At 35.9% G+C, this 18,221-nt stretch overlaps 1 protein-coding gene across 4 annotated transcripts in view; it reads left to right on the top strand.

Annotated features, from left to right (window-relative positions):
- The window catches only part of KCNQ5 (potassium voltage-gated channel subfamily Q member 5), a 330,024-nt gene that overhangs the window by 245,246 nt on the left and 66,557 nt on the right, over positions 1–18,221 (top strand). For all 4 annotated transcript variants that reach the window (XM_039346645.1, XM_039346644.1, XM_039346643.1 and 1 more), the window contains exon 4: positions 17,907–18,082. In XM_039346645.1, the coding sequence (XP_039202579.1) occupies positions 17,907–18,082 (176 nt within the window). The remainder of the gene's footprint in view (positions 1–17,906; positions 18,083–18,221) is intronic.

Below are 18,221 nucleotides of genomic sequence, written 5' to 3'. Positions count from 1 at the left end.
AGGCCTGTATCCCCAGAATAAAAAATTAAGGTATGGAAAAACATATTAATAACAAGTTAAGGATAGGAAAGGGGTAGCAAAGTAGCAATTCTTTTTTGCAACTAGCTCTACACTTGAAAACAGATTTTACCTCTGTACTTCCTGTGTAAGCAAGGATTTGAAAAATCTCTTATCTTGCTTGCATTAATGGACAAAATGGGCTACAAGACAAACAAAACAACATCTGATGCTAAAACAAAAAAGTTAAAAGGCATGACACGAAAGGTTCTGACACCAAGCATTAGCTAAGAGCTGAAGATTTGGTACTTCTCCAGCATTCTGAAACTAAGGTAATGCTTTAAAGCAGGGGTGTCAAATTCGCAACATCACATGACATGTTGCAACGTATCGTGACTTTTTTGCCATTGCTGGCAATGGGGTGGGCGTGGTTTTGCTATGATGCATTCGGCCTGTGGGCCGGCAGTTTGCCATCCCTGCTTTAAAGCATCTCCAAACAGATAACAGATATGCTGTATAAGACAAGAATAATGAAGAATTGGAGTGTGAAAAAGATGAAAATAACCCTAATAAAGAGCAGATGGAAAGCTTAATTAATAGTTCTGAGCTCCCCATTCACCATGTGTCATACCAAAAAAAAAAAAAAAAAAATCCTGCTAAAGATCATTTTTCTCCTGTCTAATCTCTGATCCAGTCTAGTTGACCACACACAGCTTTCTCGCTGTGGAAACTGTAATTTTGATCTTTAAGCAGCTAACAATGATTAACAACAAAATTGATGAAGTGGAACAATTGCTTGAGCTATTCATGCAGGACTGTGGCGGGAGACAAATAGACAAGGGTCTGTTTCAAGCATGAACAATGTTAATGTTAGAAAGAATTATGGAAAAATACCCATTTCATATGTGGGTAGCCAAACATAACATATTCGATTACTGGAAGAAGCCCTAAGAACCCATATTTAAACAGTAATATTGTAGCAGTGACCCTTATTTTAGTTGAGACAGAACATCAGAGAAAAATAGCAAGGGGATATAGGATTTCAAAACAATTCACAGATCATTTTACTTATGAGCCCAGGGCTTCAGATAATAATTAACCTTGTGAACTCTCAAGCTTCTTTTTTCCGTTATATATTCAAGATGGACAGTATTTAATATTTATTTGGTACGTATATGTAGGAGTGTGGGTCTAAACATATGTTGTATATAGTATGTTTAGGTATGTGTCGTGTATGTGTTTCACTTTGAGAGTTTTTGGATGTGTGCCGTTGTGCCCACAGTAAAACAAAAATAACAATAAATCTTATCTTATCTTACCATCATCTTATCTTACCATCATCTTATCTTATCTTATCTTATCCTATCCTATCCTATCCTATCCTATCCTATCCTATCCTATCTTAATAAATAATACAACCAGAGGAACATGTCATGATAAAACTAATGCAAACTTCCTTAATGCACACTTCCATCTGGACTTAGAATTACTTGACTTCCTGCCCAATATGGGTCCAAGAAGATTTTATTAACCTATAAGCACACAACTGTTCCATGGATGCTCTTGAAAAAGAAAACAATTATGAGCAGTTTTTAGATCATTCCAAATCAAGTCCTTAAGGATGTCCATATTGCTTCTCTTATAATCAAAAGAAAAGAAGCTTCCCAGTTATCAAATAGAAGTTGGACTAAATAGTATCAGATGATGGTAAAAATAAAAATATTTCTGTTCAACCAGAGATGATCATTTTCTCCCCCACAAATCCAAGGTCAATCTGATATACAGGGATAACAGCACTTAACAAATCAAGGATTGGGATGAAAAACATACGAGGGGAATTCGGAAATAAACCTCCATTTGAGCATGTGCGAGAAATAGGCGGGGTTAGTGATGACTGTCCTACGGCTCCAGACGCAATAGTTCAGTAGACAGTGAGGAGTGGAAGGAAAAGGTTGTGTTGCAGTTGAAAATGAACCCTGCCATAGAAAATCCCACTAAATGTGAAGGGCATGCAGTAATACAATTCCTATGTGCGAAAAAACTTTTGGCAGCTGCGATTCATCGCGAACTATGTAATGTTTATGAACTAAATGTGATAAATGAAGGTGTTGTACGTCAATGGTGTTTAAGGATGGACGAACTGACGTGCTCGATGAGGCAAGAAGTCACCGCCCATCTGTAGTCAGCGATGAACTTGTGCAGGAAATTGATAAAAAGTTCCGTGAAGTCTGTCAATTCATGATATTTTGCACTTTCTTTACACTTTCCCCAAATTTCTCAGACAGTTTTGTATGAGGTAGTGACAGAAAATTTGGGATACCGCAAGTTCTGTGCTCGTTGGGTACCAAAACTCCTTTCTGAGGAGCACAAAAAACACCAAATGAGTTCTGCTTTGATTTCATTCCCAGGTGGGAGATTTCTTTGCAGAAGTAATTTCAAACCTTGTAAGACATTATGACAAGTGCCTCCAGTTGAATGGCGATTATGTCAAAAAGTAATGTAATGTTGTAGTTTTCTAATGTGTATAATAAAAGTTCTGTATCTGCAAGTGTCTGTCATTGATAACCAGAGGGAGGTTTATTTCTGAATTGCCCTCATATTATATTAACAAAAACGTCTGGATTAAATATCCTAAAAAGCTCTTTTACAACAATTATGGACACTGCATAAAAATAATAACATCACAAGGATGGATAGAAAAGACTTTAAACAATTCAGATAGAACTCCTTTGTCTCAGTGTTGGGACAAAGGACAGTACAGATTTTTGCAATGTATTGTAAAGAAGAAAGAAACACTATAAATTACTGGAAAACCAAAATTAGGTTCTTTAAAAAATAACAGACACATAAATGACAGATGTGGCCATGCAAGAGAGGCAATATAAATATTTCGCGTACAGGTAGTATGCCACCTCACAATTGAGCCTGAAATTTATGTTGCTAAGCAAGACATTTGTTAAGTGAATTTTGCCTATTTTGCAATCTTTCTTGACACAGTTGTTAAATGAATCACTGCAGTTGTTAAGTTAGTAACATGGTTGTTAAGTGAATCTGGCTTCCCCATTGACTTTACTTGTCAGAAGGTCGCAGAAGCTAATCATATGACTCCTGGGCACTGCAACCATCATAAATAGGAACCAGCTGCCAAGTATCTGAATTTTGATCATGTGACATGGGGATGCTACAAAGTCGTAAGTGACTTTTTTCAGTGTCATTGTAACTTTGAACAGTCACTAAATGAACTATTGTTAAGTCAACCGACTGCCTGTATGATTTCAGGATTTAGAGACATAAAATGTCCAAACCCTTCATGCCACAGAAAATAGATAGACAATTGCTGCTTTGAGGTGTTGTGTTTTTAATCAAACCAATGGTCTATTTTCCAGAGAATAGTAGCTGCCCAACTCTATTATGCATAGACATGCATTGTATACACCTATAAAGACAAAGGCATTTATCATTCTTGAGAAATTACAATCTAAATTTCTAAGAGCAATTTTTGGAAAAATGCCTTATGTTCCTAATGTCATACTATGAACTGAAGCTGGCTTTATTTCTTTAGAAGACCAGATTTGTCAAAACAGACTTGTGTCCCGTATTTTTTGATGTATAAGACGACTTTCTAAAGCGTTGAAATCAGCGCTGAAGTCGGTCGTCTTATATGCCGAGTCATCTTATACGCCAGTAATTACGGTAGTTTCTGGCGTATAAGACGACTTTCTAGGCATGGAAATCGGCACCGAAGTCGGGGGTTGTCTTATACGCCGAGTCGCCTTATACGCTGGAAAATACGGTACTGTTGCTTTAAGCTGATAAATTATGCTTAAGATCTAGCTCTTTTAACTTTGTATGAGAAACTTCACTCCAGGTAGAGAATTTCACTGGAATCAAAATAAGAGATTTCACCATGTCTTATGCGCTCTGTTGAACATACAAAAGCCAAAGAATCTATAAAAGAGCATCTATGGGATATCAATAAACAAAAATACTTTAGCAGAACCATCCATTGATGTGCAGTCAAAAATCTAGCTTAATATTTTCTCCTATCCTCTCTCCAGTTATGTAAGGTAGATCTGCTGGTATCCCATATGATAAAATGTCCAGATTATTTTGGCTCTGCTTTGGTAAATGTGCTATTGTGCTATTCTTTCTGATATTTAGTCATACTACCTTTTCTAAGCAAATACATAGGCAGACTAAACACCTTTTATGTACTCCTTCTCTTATTATTTTTAAATCCAAGTGTCACATGTAAGATAGCAAAATGCAGCTATGGCTAACAGGAAAAAAATGGAGTTGTAGATGCTGTAAAGGTGAATTATATGCTTAGATTTAATTTTGCTACTGTCCAAACTTGGTTTTTTTTTCCTTAGCTCTTTTTCTGTTTTGTGTTCTCTCTGTCTCTTGCTCTCTACCTTTTTTTTTTTTTTGACATCAAATATTCCAAATCCAGTTTAATGGAAGTAATGTCAGTTCTTAGTTTATTATATCTTATTGTCTAAATAGTTTAAGAGTATTTTGTGTGTGGGGCAGGAGTAGCAAGCTTTTGGCATCAGATAGAGAGCAATCAGCTGTAAGTTCTCCCATCTGTTTGACACATTTTCTGAGGCAGAATACTGCCAGGTCAATATGTGTATATGGAATTGGAAATAGATACAGACAAGCAATCTTCCTTATATAGTGACAAACTCAAACTCTTAATGGTTGACAAGGACTGTAAGAAGGTAGAAGAACTCAATATCAGTGTGAGTAGCTCAGCTTTCACAGCTGAGCTACCACTTTCGATTACGTACTAGATTACAATTTATCAAAAAGAGAAGCCTATTTTTAAAAAAGAAAAGAAAAAAAGAAAACTTATGTTCTTGCTTCTTTGCTAATTTTGGAGCAAGAACTTATAATAATGATAAAGTTGGAAGGGACCTTGGAGGTCATCTAGTCCAACCCCCTGCTCAGGCACGAAACCCTGTACCATTTTGGACAAATGGCTGTCCAGTTTCTTCTTAAAAACTTCCAGTGTTGGAGCATTCACCGCTTCTAGAGGCAGGTTGTTCCACTGGTTAATTGTTCTAACTGTCAGGAAGTTTCTCCTTAGTTCTAGGTTGCTTCTCTCTTTGGTTAGTTTCCACCCATTGCTTCTTGTCCTGCCTTCAGGCACTTTGAAAAATAGCTTGACTCCCTCTTCTTTGTGGCAGCCCCTGAGATATTGGAACATAGCTATCATGTCCCCCCTCATCCTTCTCTTCGTTAAACTAGACATACCCAATTCCAGCAACCGTTCCTTATATGTTTTAGCTTCCAGTCCCCTAATAATCTTTGTTGCTCTTCTCTGTACTCTTTCTAGAGTCTCAACATCTTTTTTACATCGTGACCAAAACTGGATGCAGTATTCTAAGTATGGCCTTACCAAGGCATTGTAAAGTGGTATTAACACTTCATGTGATCTTGATTCTATCCCTCTGTTAATGCAGCCTAGCACTGTGTTGGCTTTTTTGGCAGCTGCAGCACACTGCTGGCTCATATTTAAATGATTGTCCACTAGGACTCCGAGATCCCTCTCACAGTTACTACTATTGAGCAAGGTACCCCCTATACTATACCTGTGCATTTGGTTTTTCTTGCCTAAATGTAGAACCTTGTTTTTTTCGCCATTGAATTTCATTTTGTTAGATAGTGCCCAGTGTTCAAGTCTGTCCAGATCCTCCTGTATCCTAATCTTGTTTTCTGGAGTGTTGGCTATTCCTGCCAGCTTAGTGTCGCCTGCAAATTTGATGAATTCCCCATCTATCCCCTCGTCCAGATTGTTGATGAAGATGTTGAAGAGCACTGGGCCCAGAACAGAGCCCTGGGACACCCCACTAGACACTTCCTTCCATGTAGACTGGAAGTTATATGGGAGCAATGCAATAATTTAGGTTCAGCCGCAACCATTCTTGGAAGCCACACTAAATTCCAAAACTGAATGGCAAATATTTTTGACCTATCAGTCTAAAACCACAATTTAATAAAGTGAAATGTGTGCTCAACCTATACTGAATTGTGGCCTGAATTGCTTTCTTTTTCAGTGATTTCCCAACTCCTGTGTAAAATAACCATCGTGGTATGGTTTATGAATAACTGGATCCATACATTCCTGACAGTGTTCTGTTTGCTGAAGGAATCTGTTTTGGAGAAAGGAGGGGGGCAATTTATGCCTATATCTTCTAAACCAGTGGTTCTCAACCTGTGGGTCGGGACCCCATTTGGGGTTGAACAACCATTTCACGGGGGTCGCCAAACAACGCAGTCCGCCATTTTTCCCCCTTTTCCTTAGCTGTGCTACTCCCTTTTATTCTATTGGCTTTTGAAAGCCAATAGAATAGACTCTCTTGAATAGAGTCTAATTCTATTGGCTTTCAAAAGCCAATAGGAATTGTCCAGGCTGTCTCTGCCCTGCTGAGCCCGCCAAAAGTCCCATTCTGCAAACAGTGCTACACCAGTTGAGTAGTCCTCGACTTACAACCGGTTGAGTAGTTCTCGACTTACGACCGGTTGGGGGTCACGGCATTAAAAAGGTTGAGAACCAGTGTTCTAAACAGTGAGAAGAGAGGCATATAGGTTGAAGGGGAAAGGGAAAAATCAATGAAACTTGAACCTTCTATAATTGGAGTTTTTCTGTGTTGGCACCACTGGCTGCCAGTCAACAAACAGCAAGCTGAGTGTCTTCCATAGTCCAGGGCTATGCAAGTCTGGGCAGATCTTTTAGAAGAAAACAGCCCTTTCTACTATTCTCTTAAGACTATAACTGTAAAGGTAGGCCCACCCTTTGCACAAATCACTATCAGGAATTGAATAAACAAGTGATAAATGCAAGGAATAAGGCAAGAGACAGAGTGAGTTCTGAGGATGGCCCAGGAAGGTTTGGGCAACAGAACTGAGGCTTAAAAAGTTGTTCTCGGCACTTTTTTTCCTCAAGTCAACAAATAGCCAGTTTGGTGTAGTGTGAAGGTCATGCCCTAGAAATCAGGAGACTGTGAGTTCTAGTCCCACCTTAGGCATGAAAGCCAGCTGGGTGACTTTGGACCAATCACTCTGTCTGTCTCAGCCCAACCCACGGGGTTATTGTTGTGGGGAAAAATAGGAAGACTATTATGAGGATTTTTTTGTAAAAAATAATAAAGGTGGGATAAAAATCTAAATGAATAAACTGAGCCTCTGCTCAACTGCATAGCTGAGGCCTGTTACTGCCTGGAGTTCTCCTGGCCTGCTCTTGGGCAGACAGTCTGACTGGCAGAACTCAGCTGTTGTATCTTTCAAGTAGGGAGGGGGAACTTCAGAATTTCAGTCACTGTCTGTGGGTGCAGGCAGGGAGCCCTGGAGGTTGCTGGTGCTGCCTCAGCTAGAGAGGGCTGATTCCCTTCCTCTAGGATTGTTATCTCGAGATGCCCCTATTTATTTATTAATTAAATTGTATATGCCGCCCGACTCTCAACAACTGATGGCTCTGTGTCCACCTCTTCCTGGAAAGAAGCCCAGTAGGGCCATAGCAAAAGACTTGTTGAATTGAAGAAGGAGCCATTCCACAAATGGCATGACTCCTCTTTGCAGAAGAATCTCTAGTTTACTCCAGGGAGACTTTGGGCACATTCAGATTTTTTTAAAAAAACAAATTTATTTGTTTTTTAACTTTTACAACAAAGTGCTCTAGGAACACCGTGGTGATGGGGTAATCAATCATCAAAAAGAAAAAGAAAAAACAAAGTCATATATATATATAACTCAAATTAATACATTAAATGTTCCCTATCTATTTCCCTCAAGTAATATAACACATTTTAAATCGTCCATTTCTAGATTACATTTATATAAATCCAAATCTTGTTTTTAAGCTTTACTACTTTACAGTTACCATAATCCAATTTGATCTTAAATAAACATATTATTAGCACTTCGGGTATCCCTTCTAAAATACACATAATATTCCAACAGTAGCATTCAGATATTTCCAGATGTATTCTAATTCTTAATCTAATAGATCATTAATTTTTTCACAAATCTCTCTTATTTCTTCTTCCACTACATAATAATTATCCTAGTTAAGATAGAAACATTACTCTACTCTATATATATATAATCTATCAGTCAATCTATTTCTATAACAAAGCAAAACAAAACAAAGCTCAAAATCCTTTCAGTCCATTAAGTAAAATTTAACTCTCATCCCAATAATTATCATATCTAAAAGACCTATATTATTACACAAAATATCATTTTACTAACTTAACATACTCAATTAATTGTTAAATCAGTCCAAATCTCTAAAGCCTCTTCTGTTTTCTTGTTTTGTTCCATTACAAAATAGTTTTCATAGATAAAATAAACATCTTATTTCAAAAAAATTTCCTCTCGCTTTTAATTTTAAATCTTAAACCTTAGATCAGTCCGTGTCTACAAAATCTTTTTGATCCATTACATGTAGTTTTAAATCTCTTTTTTTCAGTCTTATTCTGGCTTTTTTTTTGTGCCAGGCCGGTTTCCATAACAGAGCCTCTATTTCAGCAGATAGATCTCCATTTATTCCTTGTGATGTCATTTGGGTCAATGGAAAACATCCCATCCTCTGTTTTAGAAACCTGACTTCTTTGTAGTTAGACCCTTGTTGCTTTAGAAGTTCAAGTCTCAATGTTTGGTTCAGTTGAATTAAACATTCAATTGTATCCAGTTTTATGGTTAATAATTGGTTATCAAAGTTATCATCGTTCTCAATAAGTCGTGTTTGTAGATCAATTCCTGTTGTTTTTGGAGTTGGGTATAGTTTAATTAAAGTTGCCTTTTGGTCCTCAGAAATTTCAATAGGATGCTTATGAGATAATATAGATTCCTCTTTAATGTAGATTAATTCCTCTTCCAGTATATTTTGACCTATAGAGTAGTCAATTGTAGTCTGAAAGTCAGTGTGAAGGTTTGTAGTGAGGTTTCTGACTCTTATTTCTGTAGTAATCTCTTTTATTTTAGCGCATACTTGCTCAGTGGCTTCATGAATTTTTTCCAATATAAGTTTACAGTTTAGTTGTAAATAAGGTTTCTCCATTTCCATAATAGTTAGAAGCAGTCCTTTATCTTTTAGTGGAGGCTGTATGTAATCAGAGTTAGCCAATGTCCACCCGCACAGTTTCTAACAGCTGCAGACTTCTTAATCTTTTCCCTTTTACAATAGTTTGAAGGTTAGAACAACCTCATCTCCAAACAGATGCAGGCAATTGCAGTATTTACGTTTCACCACAAGATGTCCTCAGTGGGTTAGAGACTCTTTCCCAGACACCAATAAAATGAGTTTTCCTTTTTTTATATAGAAGAAAAGCTCTATAACAGGGTTTTTCGGGACCCCAATTAGAAATAAAATATAGGCATTAAAGTTAATTATTCTGTCCTTTTATTCAGTGCTTTTCTTCCCACACAAACAAACACCACTCTCTTAGGGCAGGGAAATAGTTCCAAAAAGGCTTTTTACAGCAAAAAAAGAAGAAAATAGGGTGAAGAGAGGAGAAGAAGGGTCTCACCCGGATCATCCGCGGTGGTTCTTAATGCTTAGATGTTCTTGTGACTTTCGGTTGATGCAGCTAGATGATTGGCCCTCTTGCAGGACGATCTTTACTCCTTCAGCCCTAAGGAATCAGCTGGAGCCGTGGGAGAAGCTGCCGCCCTCCCGCAGTCACCAGCAAGCCTTCTCATCGGTGGTCTCCCCTCCAGGGTGACTTTCAACCCCCTTTAGGGTCTACCGGCAAAGGAAAATCAGCCAGTGAAGAGACGAGTCTCTTCGCATGACTGCAGTCGCTGTAAACCGGAACCGGAAGTGATCGGGCACATTCAGATTTTTGCCCAACAAATCCTCAACCAAGTTCATACATCGTGCTATTGCTAATTAGGATTTAATTACTGTTTGCTGAATGAATCATTCTTAATAAAGTTTGCACAGTATTCTGGGTCATAAACCTTGCTTCATAGATTACATTGGCTTGGTCCAGAAGACATACTAACTAAGCTGGAAACAAGCCATGTTATAACTTAGGGCAATATGCGAACAGTCACTATTTCACTGACTTAAATACCTGATTTATTATAAAAGAAAAGTAGATAACAAGTCATCTATTCAGAAGGTAAAAATATAATAAATTTATAAACTAAAACATGAAAATGACTGATGCACAAGGCTAGAAACAAATATCTCTTACGGTTTGCTATGACCATATCATATTAAACTAATTGAAAGCAGCATTTGTGGGATTGATGTTCTAAATAAAAACTTTTACTCCAAGACTAATAGCTCTTTTATTTACAATGAATAAATCAACCACTCTTGCATATCAATATTATATAATTGTAGCATAAGAGAGTATATCTTAATTATTGGATAGGGAATATTTTAAGATACTGTAGATGTTTTACCTATGTTTCCAGATACTTTCTGCCATTTCTACTGCAGTGTCATATTTGGATAGCTGATAAATCTGTTACAAGCCTTTTAATGTCTTTAATGATTGGACAGAAATGATCTAGGTCAGCTATTTTAAGATCAAGACAAGCTAAGATCAATAAACCATATATTCTAAGCAGTTAGTTGTTACAGTGTGCTGGGAAACTATACTTTTGCTGCTGAGCACCACTGCGTAGAGAAGGACTGGCCTTAACCAAAGGCAGTTTGAGATAAGATGCGGGATGCTATGTTAATATTATACAGATGCACAGTCGGTGCCAACATTGGCAGTGATATAAGAAAATTATAGATTTTCTTAATTAGTTTCTCATCAGAAGTTAACAATGTCTTATCAAACACAGTTTGTTCCTTATAAAATCCATACAGTTTAACATCATCATATCTAGCTTGCATTTGTAAATGTGCCCACCATGGTAAATTGGTACCCTGATTTTCTATTTCTTCTTTAGATTTTAAATTCCCTTCAGAGTTTAGAATATCTCTGTATGTCCAGGTTTTTTCAAAGTTCACTAAATTTGGGTGTACAAATGCTTCCATTGTTGACAACCACCCTGGAATTTTCAAATAAATTTTACATTTTATTTTTTCCCATGTTGTTAAGCCAGAATTATTTTTATTAGGTATAATTGTAGGAAATTATGAGAAGGAATGTGTATACTTAATATTACATGTGTTAACTGCAGCGAGAATTATATTTGCTCAACATTGGAAAGATGAAGAACTACCATCGGAGGAAGAGATAATTAAGAAAGTTTTAGATTTGCAGAAATGGACAGACTGACACTGAAAATGAAAGAGAAAGAAGAATCAAAATACTTTAGAACAGAGGTGTCAAACTGCCGGCCCGTGGGCCAGACGTGTCATCCGGAAGCCGCGCCCAACCCATTGCCGGCAATGGCAAAAGCGTCCCGATACATTGCACGACCTCACATGACATGTCTGCTTTAGAACATGAGATACATTTTATCAATGGCTAGAAAAATGAGGTAGAGAGAAAGGGGTTTAACATGTATTAGTAAGCTAAATATTGAAACCTAGACAATATGTTGCTGATAAAATATTAAGGATTTGTGACTATAAAAAAATTAATAAAATATTGAAAAAAAATTATACAAATGCACCGTCGGTGTCAACACTGGCAGTGATATCTGTGGCTCATACCATTTAGAGTCAGGTGTTGAAGAAACCATTTTCATGTCTCTGCCATCTTGTAACAATCTCGAGAGAACCAAGTCCTCTTTCCTGGCAAACCAGTGGAGGTTTTGGTGGTCCACTGAAAGTTGCTTCTACATGTTGATTACAGGTAGTCCTCGACTTACGACCACAACTGAGCCCAAAATTTCCATTGCTAAGCAAGACACTTGTTAAGTGAATTTTGCCCCATTTTATAACCTTTATTGCCACAGTTGTGAATCACTGCAGCTGTTAAATTTGTATCATGATTGTTAAGTGATTCTGGCTTCTCCATGGATTTTGCTTATCAGAAGTTTGCAGAAAGTGATCTGATGAGCCAGCACATTGCAACTGTCATGAATGCATGCCAGGTGCCAAGCGTACGAATTTTGATTGCATGACCATGGGGATGCTGTAATATTTATAAGTGTGAAAAATGGTCATAAGTACTTTTTTCAGTGCTGTTGTAACTTTGAAGAGTCACTAAACGAATGGTTGCAAATCAAGGACTGCCTGTACATATATTTAGCTCTTTTTTTTCCCTGCCTCCATCTTCTTCTCAGTTGACATTTGTGGCACATTGCAGTATATTGTGCTTAAAATGCATACGTTTCTTGCATTTTGAAAATCTATGTCTGCTATTCTTTAGCTTACTAAATGCAGTTGAATCTTCAGATTGTCAGAGTAATCAATGGTCAAGTACCATTGAGCAGAAATAGAAAACAACGCAAACGGCCACAAGGCTTTCACAACACAGAACAAAGATAAACAAGCAACCATAGAATGAGACAAATGGCCTTAGAACAGAACTATGTAAAATCAGAATAGTAAACTAAATACAGTTCAATTGCCTTTTGATATATCTGTTTTTATTTTATTTTTCTTTCACATCATCTAATGATAGGAAAATCCCAGAGCCAGAAATAGAACTCCTTGCAAGCAACAAAGTGGAAAACACATAATATATTCAGATGAAACATTTCCAAGTCAGCTGGAGATCAACCTGCAAATAGACTAAATCTGTTTGTATCAGATATGTATTAAACTGTACCATTTTTAAGGATTTTTAGAGAGTACTTGTCATTGAAAAATGATGTATATGTACTTTAAAATAAATAAAATTGAGGCTTTGCTTTGTTTCAACTAAGTAAATGCAATAAATGCCTCGGTGCTCATTAAAAAAGAGGTATATTCAGGACACCTGGCATAATAAAACAATATTATATCTAGTTTAATATTTACAAGGGTGAGAGGAGCAAAAGAATTACAATTCCTTTGAAAATACATCAAATATGCATATATGTTTATCTGTTGTGGTTTTTTTTTCCTTCTCTGTATTATATCTGCACTTCCTAATAAGAGTACACAGCTAATAGTGTTGACTATTAAAAGTCTTTGGCCACCAAAAGCCAAAGTTGCCATCCTGGTCAACTGTTGTATAATATGGGAACGCATTTCACTTTTTTGTTGTTCTGAATTAAATTCTTTTCCCAGACTGAGAGTGCTACCCTTCTCTATAGTAGATTCATAGAGATTATTAAATAGATAGTTCAGGGTAAAGATCAAAAGAAAAATCAAATTAGCATATAAGATGAGATATAGGAACTATATCACAATATTCTAGTGAAGAATTTTACTTTGGTGCCTAATTGTGACATCACTGCTGAAGTTCAATATCTTGCACTTAATGGAGAAGAAAAATAAATCACATCAACCGAACAGGTACATAATTATCAGTGTAATTGTTCTTAGACCACATATGAAGTGCAATTCACAGAAAGGGAAACTATAGCTCTTCTTAATATTTGTTCGTTTTCAAGGACTCATGTTTTTACACGTGCGACATACCTGCAAAAAGGGGTATGGCGTGTGCCAGGTCATGGTCACTGTTTTTTGATATCATTGATCTCTCTTGTGGACACCCTGGGATGCAATCTTTGGAAACGGCAGTAGACCTGTTTTAAATAAGGGTTTAGTATTCCTTTGAAACAGAGCTAGACTTGTGATTAAAAAACCAAGGTTGTTGCACCAAAGATTGATTTAAATCCAAAAAGTGAGCCAGGTATGTGTGCTGCACCACTGTCATTCCCATGGGGATTTCTAAAATATTCCTTCCAACATTCCCTCACTTCAGTTTTGTCACGAATCATTTTCATTACGTTTTTTTTAAAAAAAAAAATCCATTGGCTGTATTGGACACCCCTTGTTTAATCCTCTTTATCCACTTCCAAAACATTTTTTTCTTTTCTAGAAAAATCACTGCCTTTTTAAAGTTACAAATAGTAATACATTTTACTTTGTTCCAAAGAAGAAACACCTTTTCTTTGTTTGTTTCTAGTTTCTGTTCATTCTATTGGAAGAGGAATCGATCTTCTATTTTTTTTTTTTTCATTTAGGACATGTACTTTTTCTTGCACTTATTTCTTAGATTTTTTTTTCTATGTTAACTTTTCCTCAGATCTACCCATGATACATACTATAAAAATGGTGCATATCCCACATCCATAATCTGTCATCTCTGTCTTGCATGCTTCACTAATTTGTTGATTCTTTCATTATAAACAACCCACTATGCTTTTAGATTGAGATTCTTTTCTTTGTCATAAGTGCATAGGCCTCCATTTCTAATTAAAATGATGCCAAAATGATGAAGCATTCATCGCTTCATCATGACACACAGGCCAACCCATTTGTATGTTTGCAACAAGAATATAAGAGGCAGAGTTTGTATCACAATCCCCTAAAGTATATTTTCTCATTTGCTTCTCCTTATCCACCTAGAGATAATTATGGTTTTCTACATGAGTGTTTATGCTTAAATCACATACTCAAAATAAGTAGACCTTTTTGCAACGTGTCATTGGGCACCGTAGCATTTATTCCTGAATCTCTAAGTAGCCTAATTAATTTTAATATACTTGTTCATCTCATTCTCATTCACCTACTGTATTCATGTCACGTAGTAGGATATTTTTTCCCTAGAATTACATTTATTCAGAATGTTACCATTTTCCCCAAGCTCATCTCTGGTTCTTCCATTAACACTATTCACTGAAGTGCACATACAATTATCACCAGCCAATGGATTTCTATTTCCACATGCACTCACAGCACCCTGGATGATACCAATTTATTTTTTCCTGACGTATACTTTAGGTTTCTCATTCATAATTAAATCACTCATTTCATTCTGTAGCAAGCATTCATTAACTCCATTCCACAAGATCAGACTATAGTCATTCAAATTTATTATCTTTCTCCTGATTTCCCATACAGCATATCTATACAGTTTATTTCATTTCACTTCATTCCATTCCATTTTATTTCATTAATTATGTTTTCATCATTTATCCTCTTACATTTCTAAATCCACCCTTATTGTCAAGACAACTCAGCTGCCAATAAAACAATAAGTTCCAATCAGAGAGCAGTAAATGGGTGGCAAGGAGCAGGGCAGGGATAAGATGCTGTCACGGAGTTCTACTTACAGATGCACAATGAATAGCCTGAATAAACAGGGGCAAAGCTCCTGAGTCAAAATAAAGAATCCAACTAAAGGATGCACAGCTTTGCATAGAAAGAGGCAAAAGCTGAGAAAACTGAGAAGGGAGAGAAATCTTTTTGTTTTTCTTTCCTTAGACCTGGCATGAATAAAAAATTCTTCTAGCCATTTTCCTCAGCAGGAGAAAGTCTCTAGAACAGAAGAGTCAAAAAACTTAACTAGGAACAAAGAAGCAGAAAAAGTGGAGAAAAAAGTAGAGTTTGATAAAACAAAAATATGAAAAAGGAACTAAAAAAAGATAGATTGAATTCTGAAGAAAAGTATGGCTCTATAGAGGATGGTGATAGACAGACAGACAGACAGACAGATAGATAGATAGATAGATAGATAGATAGATAGATAGCATTTATAATTTACAGTACTTATTTTTTTCTTTTTTCAAATAAAAGCCTGTCACAGCCATTCATTGAAGGGAGACCCCCCCCCAAAAAAAAATTTTACTGACCCATTTATGCAACAAACTGAACTGAAGTCCAATTTACTGTAAGCATGTTCATGCTATTCTGTCCATTCTAGGATTTCTATGTTAGAAACTGTCTTTCAGGCCAGCACGGTGTAGGCTACATCTCACTGGTATGTGTAGTTCACTGACATATGACCTTTAGTCTTTCACCATAACAATAGATAGACAGACAAATTGGAACTTCTGAGGACTAATTTCCCATTAGATGTATTTTACTGCCAAGATATTTGAAATTATTACTTTCTTTTGTACCTACAGAATAGTTTTCAGTCTAAGACAAGTTTTACTTAATCATACATATATACACTGTGTGTGTTTGTGTGTTTTTTTTGTGTGTGTGTATGTGTGTGCACCATTGAAAATACTGAGTAGTCTGTCTGTTGACCTATCTTTCTGTCTATCTACTTAATCTTTATTTTATTTATTTATTACATTTTTATGCCACCCATCTTCCCTATAAGGTGACTCTGGGTAGATACCTTTACTCATTCATACATACTTTTTCTATTCATTTTTAATCAATAAAAAGAATCCCAAAGTGGAGTAGCTGTAAATTATTCTTTATTCAAAATAAGTTCAAAATATAACTAGATAAATTCTAGGTAAGAGAGGAGAAATTAAGTAATTCAGTTCATGGGGTTGTCATATTGAAAACTTATTTAATGTGAAAAAAGTCTAAGTACTGTACTCTATTTTGATTGAGACAGACATAAGGAACGCTAACATTAAATTGTTCTCTTTCACACTGTTAGAATGGTCAGGACGTATTAGATGCTAAAAGTAGGTAATTCAAGTAGATTATCCAACTTTCTGAATTTTTGTCTATCTTAGAACAGTACATAGCAGCAATAGTAGAAGTCAATTTTCACCTACTAGTACCTGCATCATTCAGGATTATTGTGATGTTTGAAATACTTCAGTTTCTTTTATCTTAAAAGACAAAGCTGTTGAAACAGGATGATAAATACTGGAAAGACTAAAACACCTATTTCCCAAATTGGTAATTAACAAGATTCCCATGTACAGAGTGCTCTGAAGAGTTTGGAATTGTATTATAACCTCTGAAAGAAATCAGAGAATAACATTCAGATGATTTCCTTAAGATTTATCAATTAAGTAACTCAAGTTGCCTCTAAGCAAAGTCAGTTTAAGAGAAAAATGCTGCACTGTATATAAAACAACTAAGTAAAAATATTATCAGAATATGAGAATCTGAATACTGCCTTAATATATTTTATTATATGTGAAATCATGTTTATAAACTGTTATTATGTTATTTTGCTCCCTTAATAGTATAAATTTCATGCGTCTAAATTTAATAGTCAAGTACATGATACTGATATAATACTTCAATTGTCCCTCAGTTTCTTTGTCACTTATCCCAAACACTTATCAATAAATCACCATCATTTGAGCAGATTGTAAGTGGGTTTTTTAAAGGATGTTTTCAACTTTGCCACTGGGCATTTTGCATGGCTCCATCCCACACCAGCAGTATATTTATGAATAAGCTTGAACAAATCATACGTATGATAACCACCTATAAGCACTTATGTGATTATGATGTTTTTGTAATTTTTGCCATCTGGACCATACCAAGTATCCATCACATCAGCAAATTAACTTGGAGTAAAGCTATCAGTTGCTACTGAATAAACATAATAATTAAAGATCAATTATTTAACTCATTTGATGATGCAAAAAGAAAAACATAATCACATTTGCCTTTTAAGCATGAAATTAATTGCAACATTAATATAAATTATCTCAGAAAAGCCCATGGATTTAAAGAGCATTTTTTCTTCAAAGGATATTCTTGACTATAAGATCTATGAGTATCTTTCTTATTCAGAGATTCCTTCTCAAAGACTACTCTTTGCTACTATCATTTGACAATTTCTAAATGCTGCTAAGTGATTTGGATAATTTAGATAATTTCTCCTAGGTTGGTTTTTAAATAGCACACCAAATAAAATTGAGCCTTAAGAATAATGTGATAAGAGTTTCTGTGAAAAATTCGGTAATCCCCAGATATTCAACTTAATCTAGAAATGCTAGAATTTGTCAGCATCAGCAGTGAACATTTTCTTTAAGAGGTGGGTACTATTAACCAATTATTTCCATTAATAATTAATATTTAACATTAAACATCAATAATCCAGTTCATCAGCTGTTGGCATGCTGACTGACTTTAAATGTCCCTGTCTGCATTAATATATTTTGTGATGTATTTTTTTCAGACATCATTGTTCTCATCGCTTCAATAGCAGTTGTTTCTGCAAAAACTCAGGGTAACATTTTTGCAACATCAGCACTCAGAAGTCTTCGTTTCCTACAGATTCTTCGTATGGTACGCATGGACCGAAGAGGAGGAACTTGGAAATTGTTAGGCTCAGTGGTTTATGCACATAGTAAGGTAGGGGCCCATCCATATATTTCATTTTAGTGAATATATTGAATGTATGCTACAAAAAAGAGAATTCCAAATTGAAATGAATGATCCAAATAACCTGCAATATTTTGATATGTGTTGAGCTTTCATGAGTGTGTGCATG

Source organism: Crotalus tigris, unplaced genomic scaffold (assembly GCF_016545835.1).
Source record: "Crotalus tigris isolate CLP2741 ecotype Arizona unplaced genomic scaffold, ASM1654583v1 scf7180000018016.4438896, whole genome shotgun sequence".
NCBI lineage: Eukaryota > Metazoa > Chordata > Lepidosauria > Squamata > Viperidae > Crotalus > Crotalus tigris.
The sequence above is the reverse complement of the archived record's forward strand: the minus strand, read 5'-3'. Positions and strand labels throughout refer to the sequence as shown.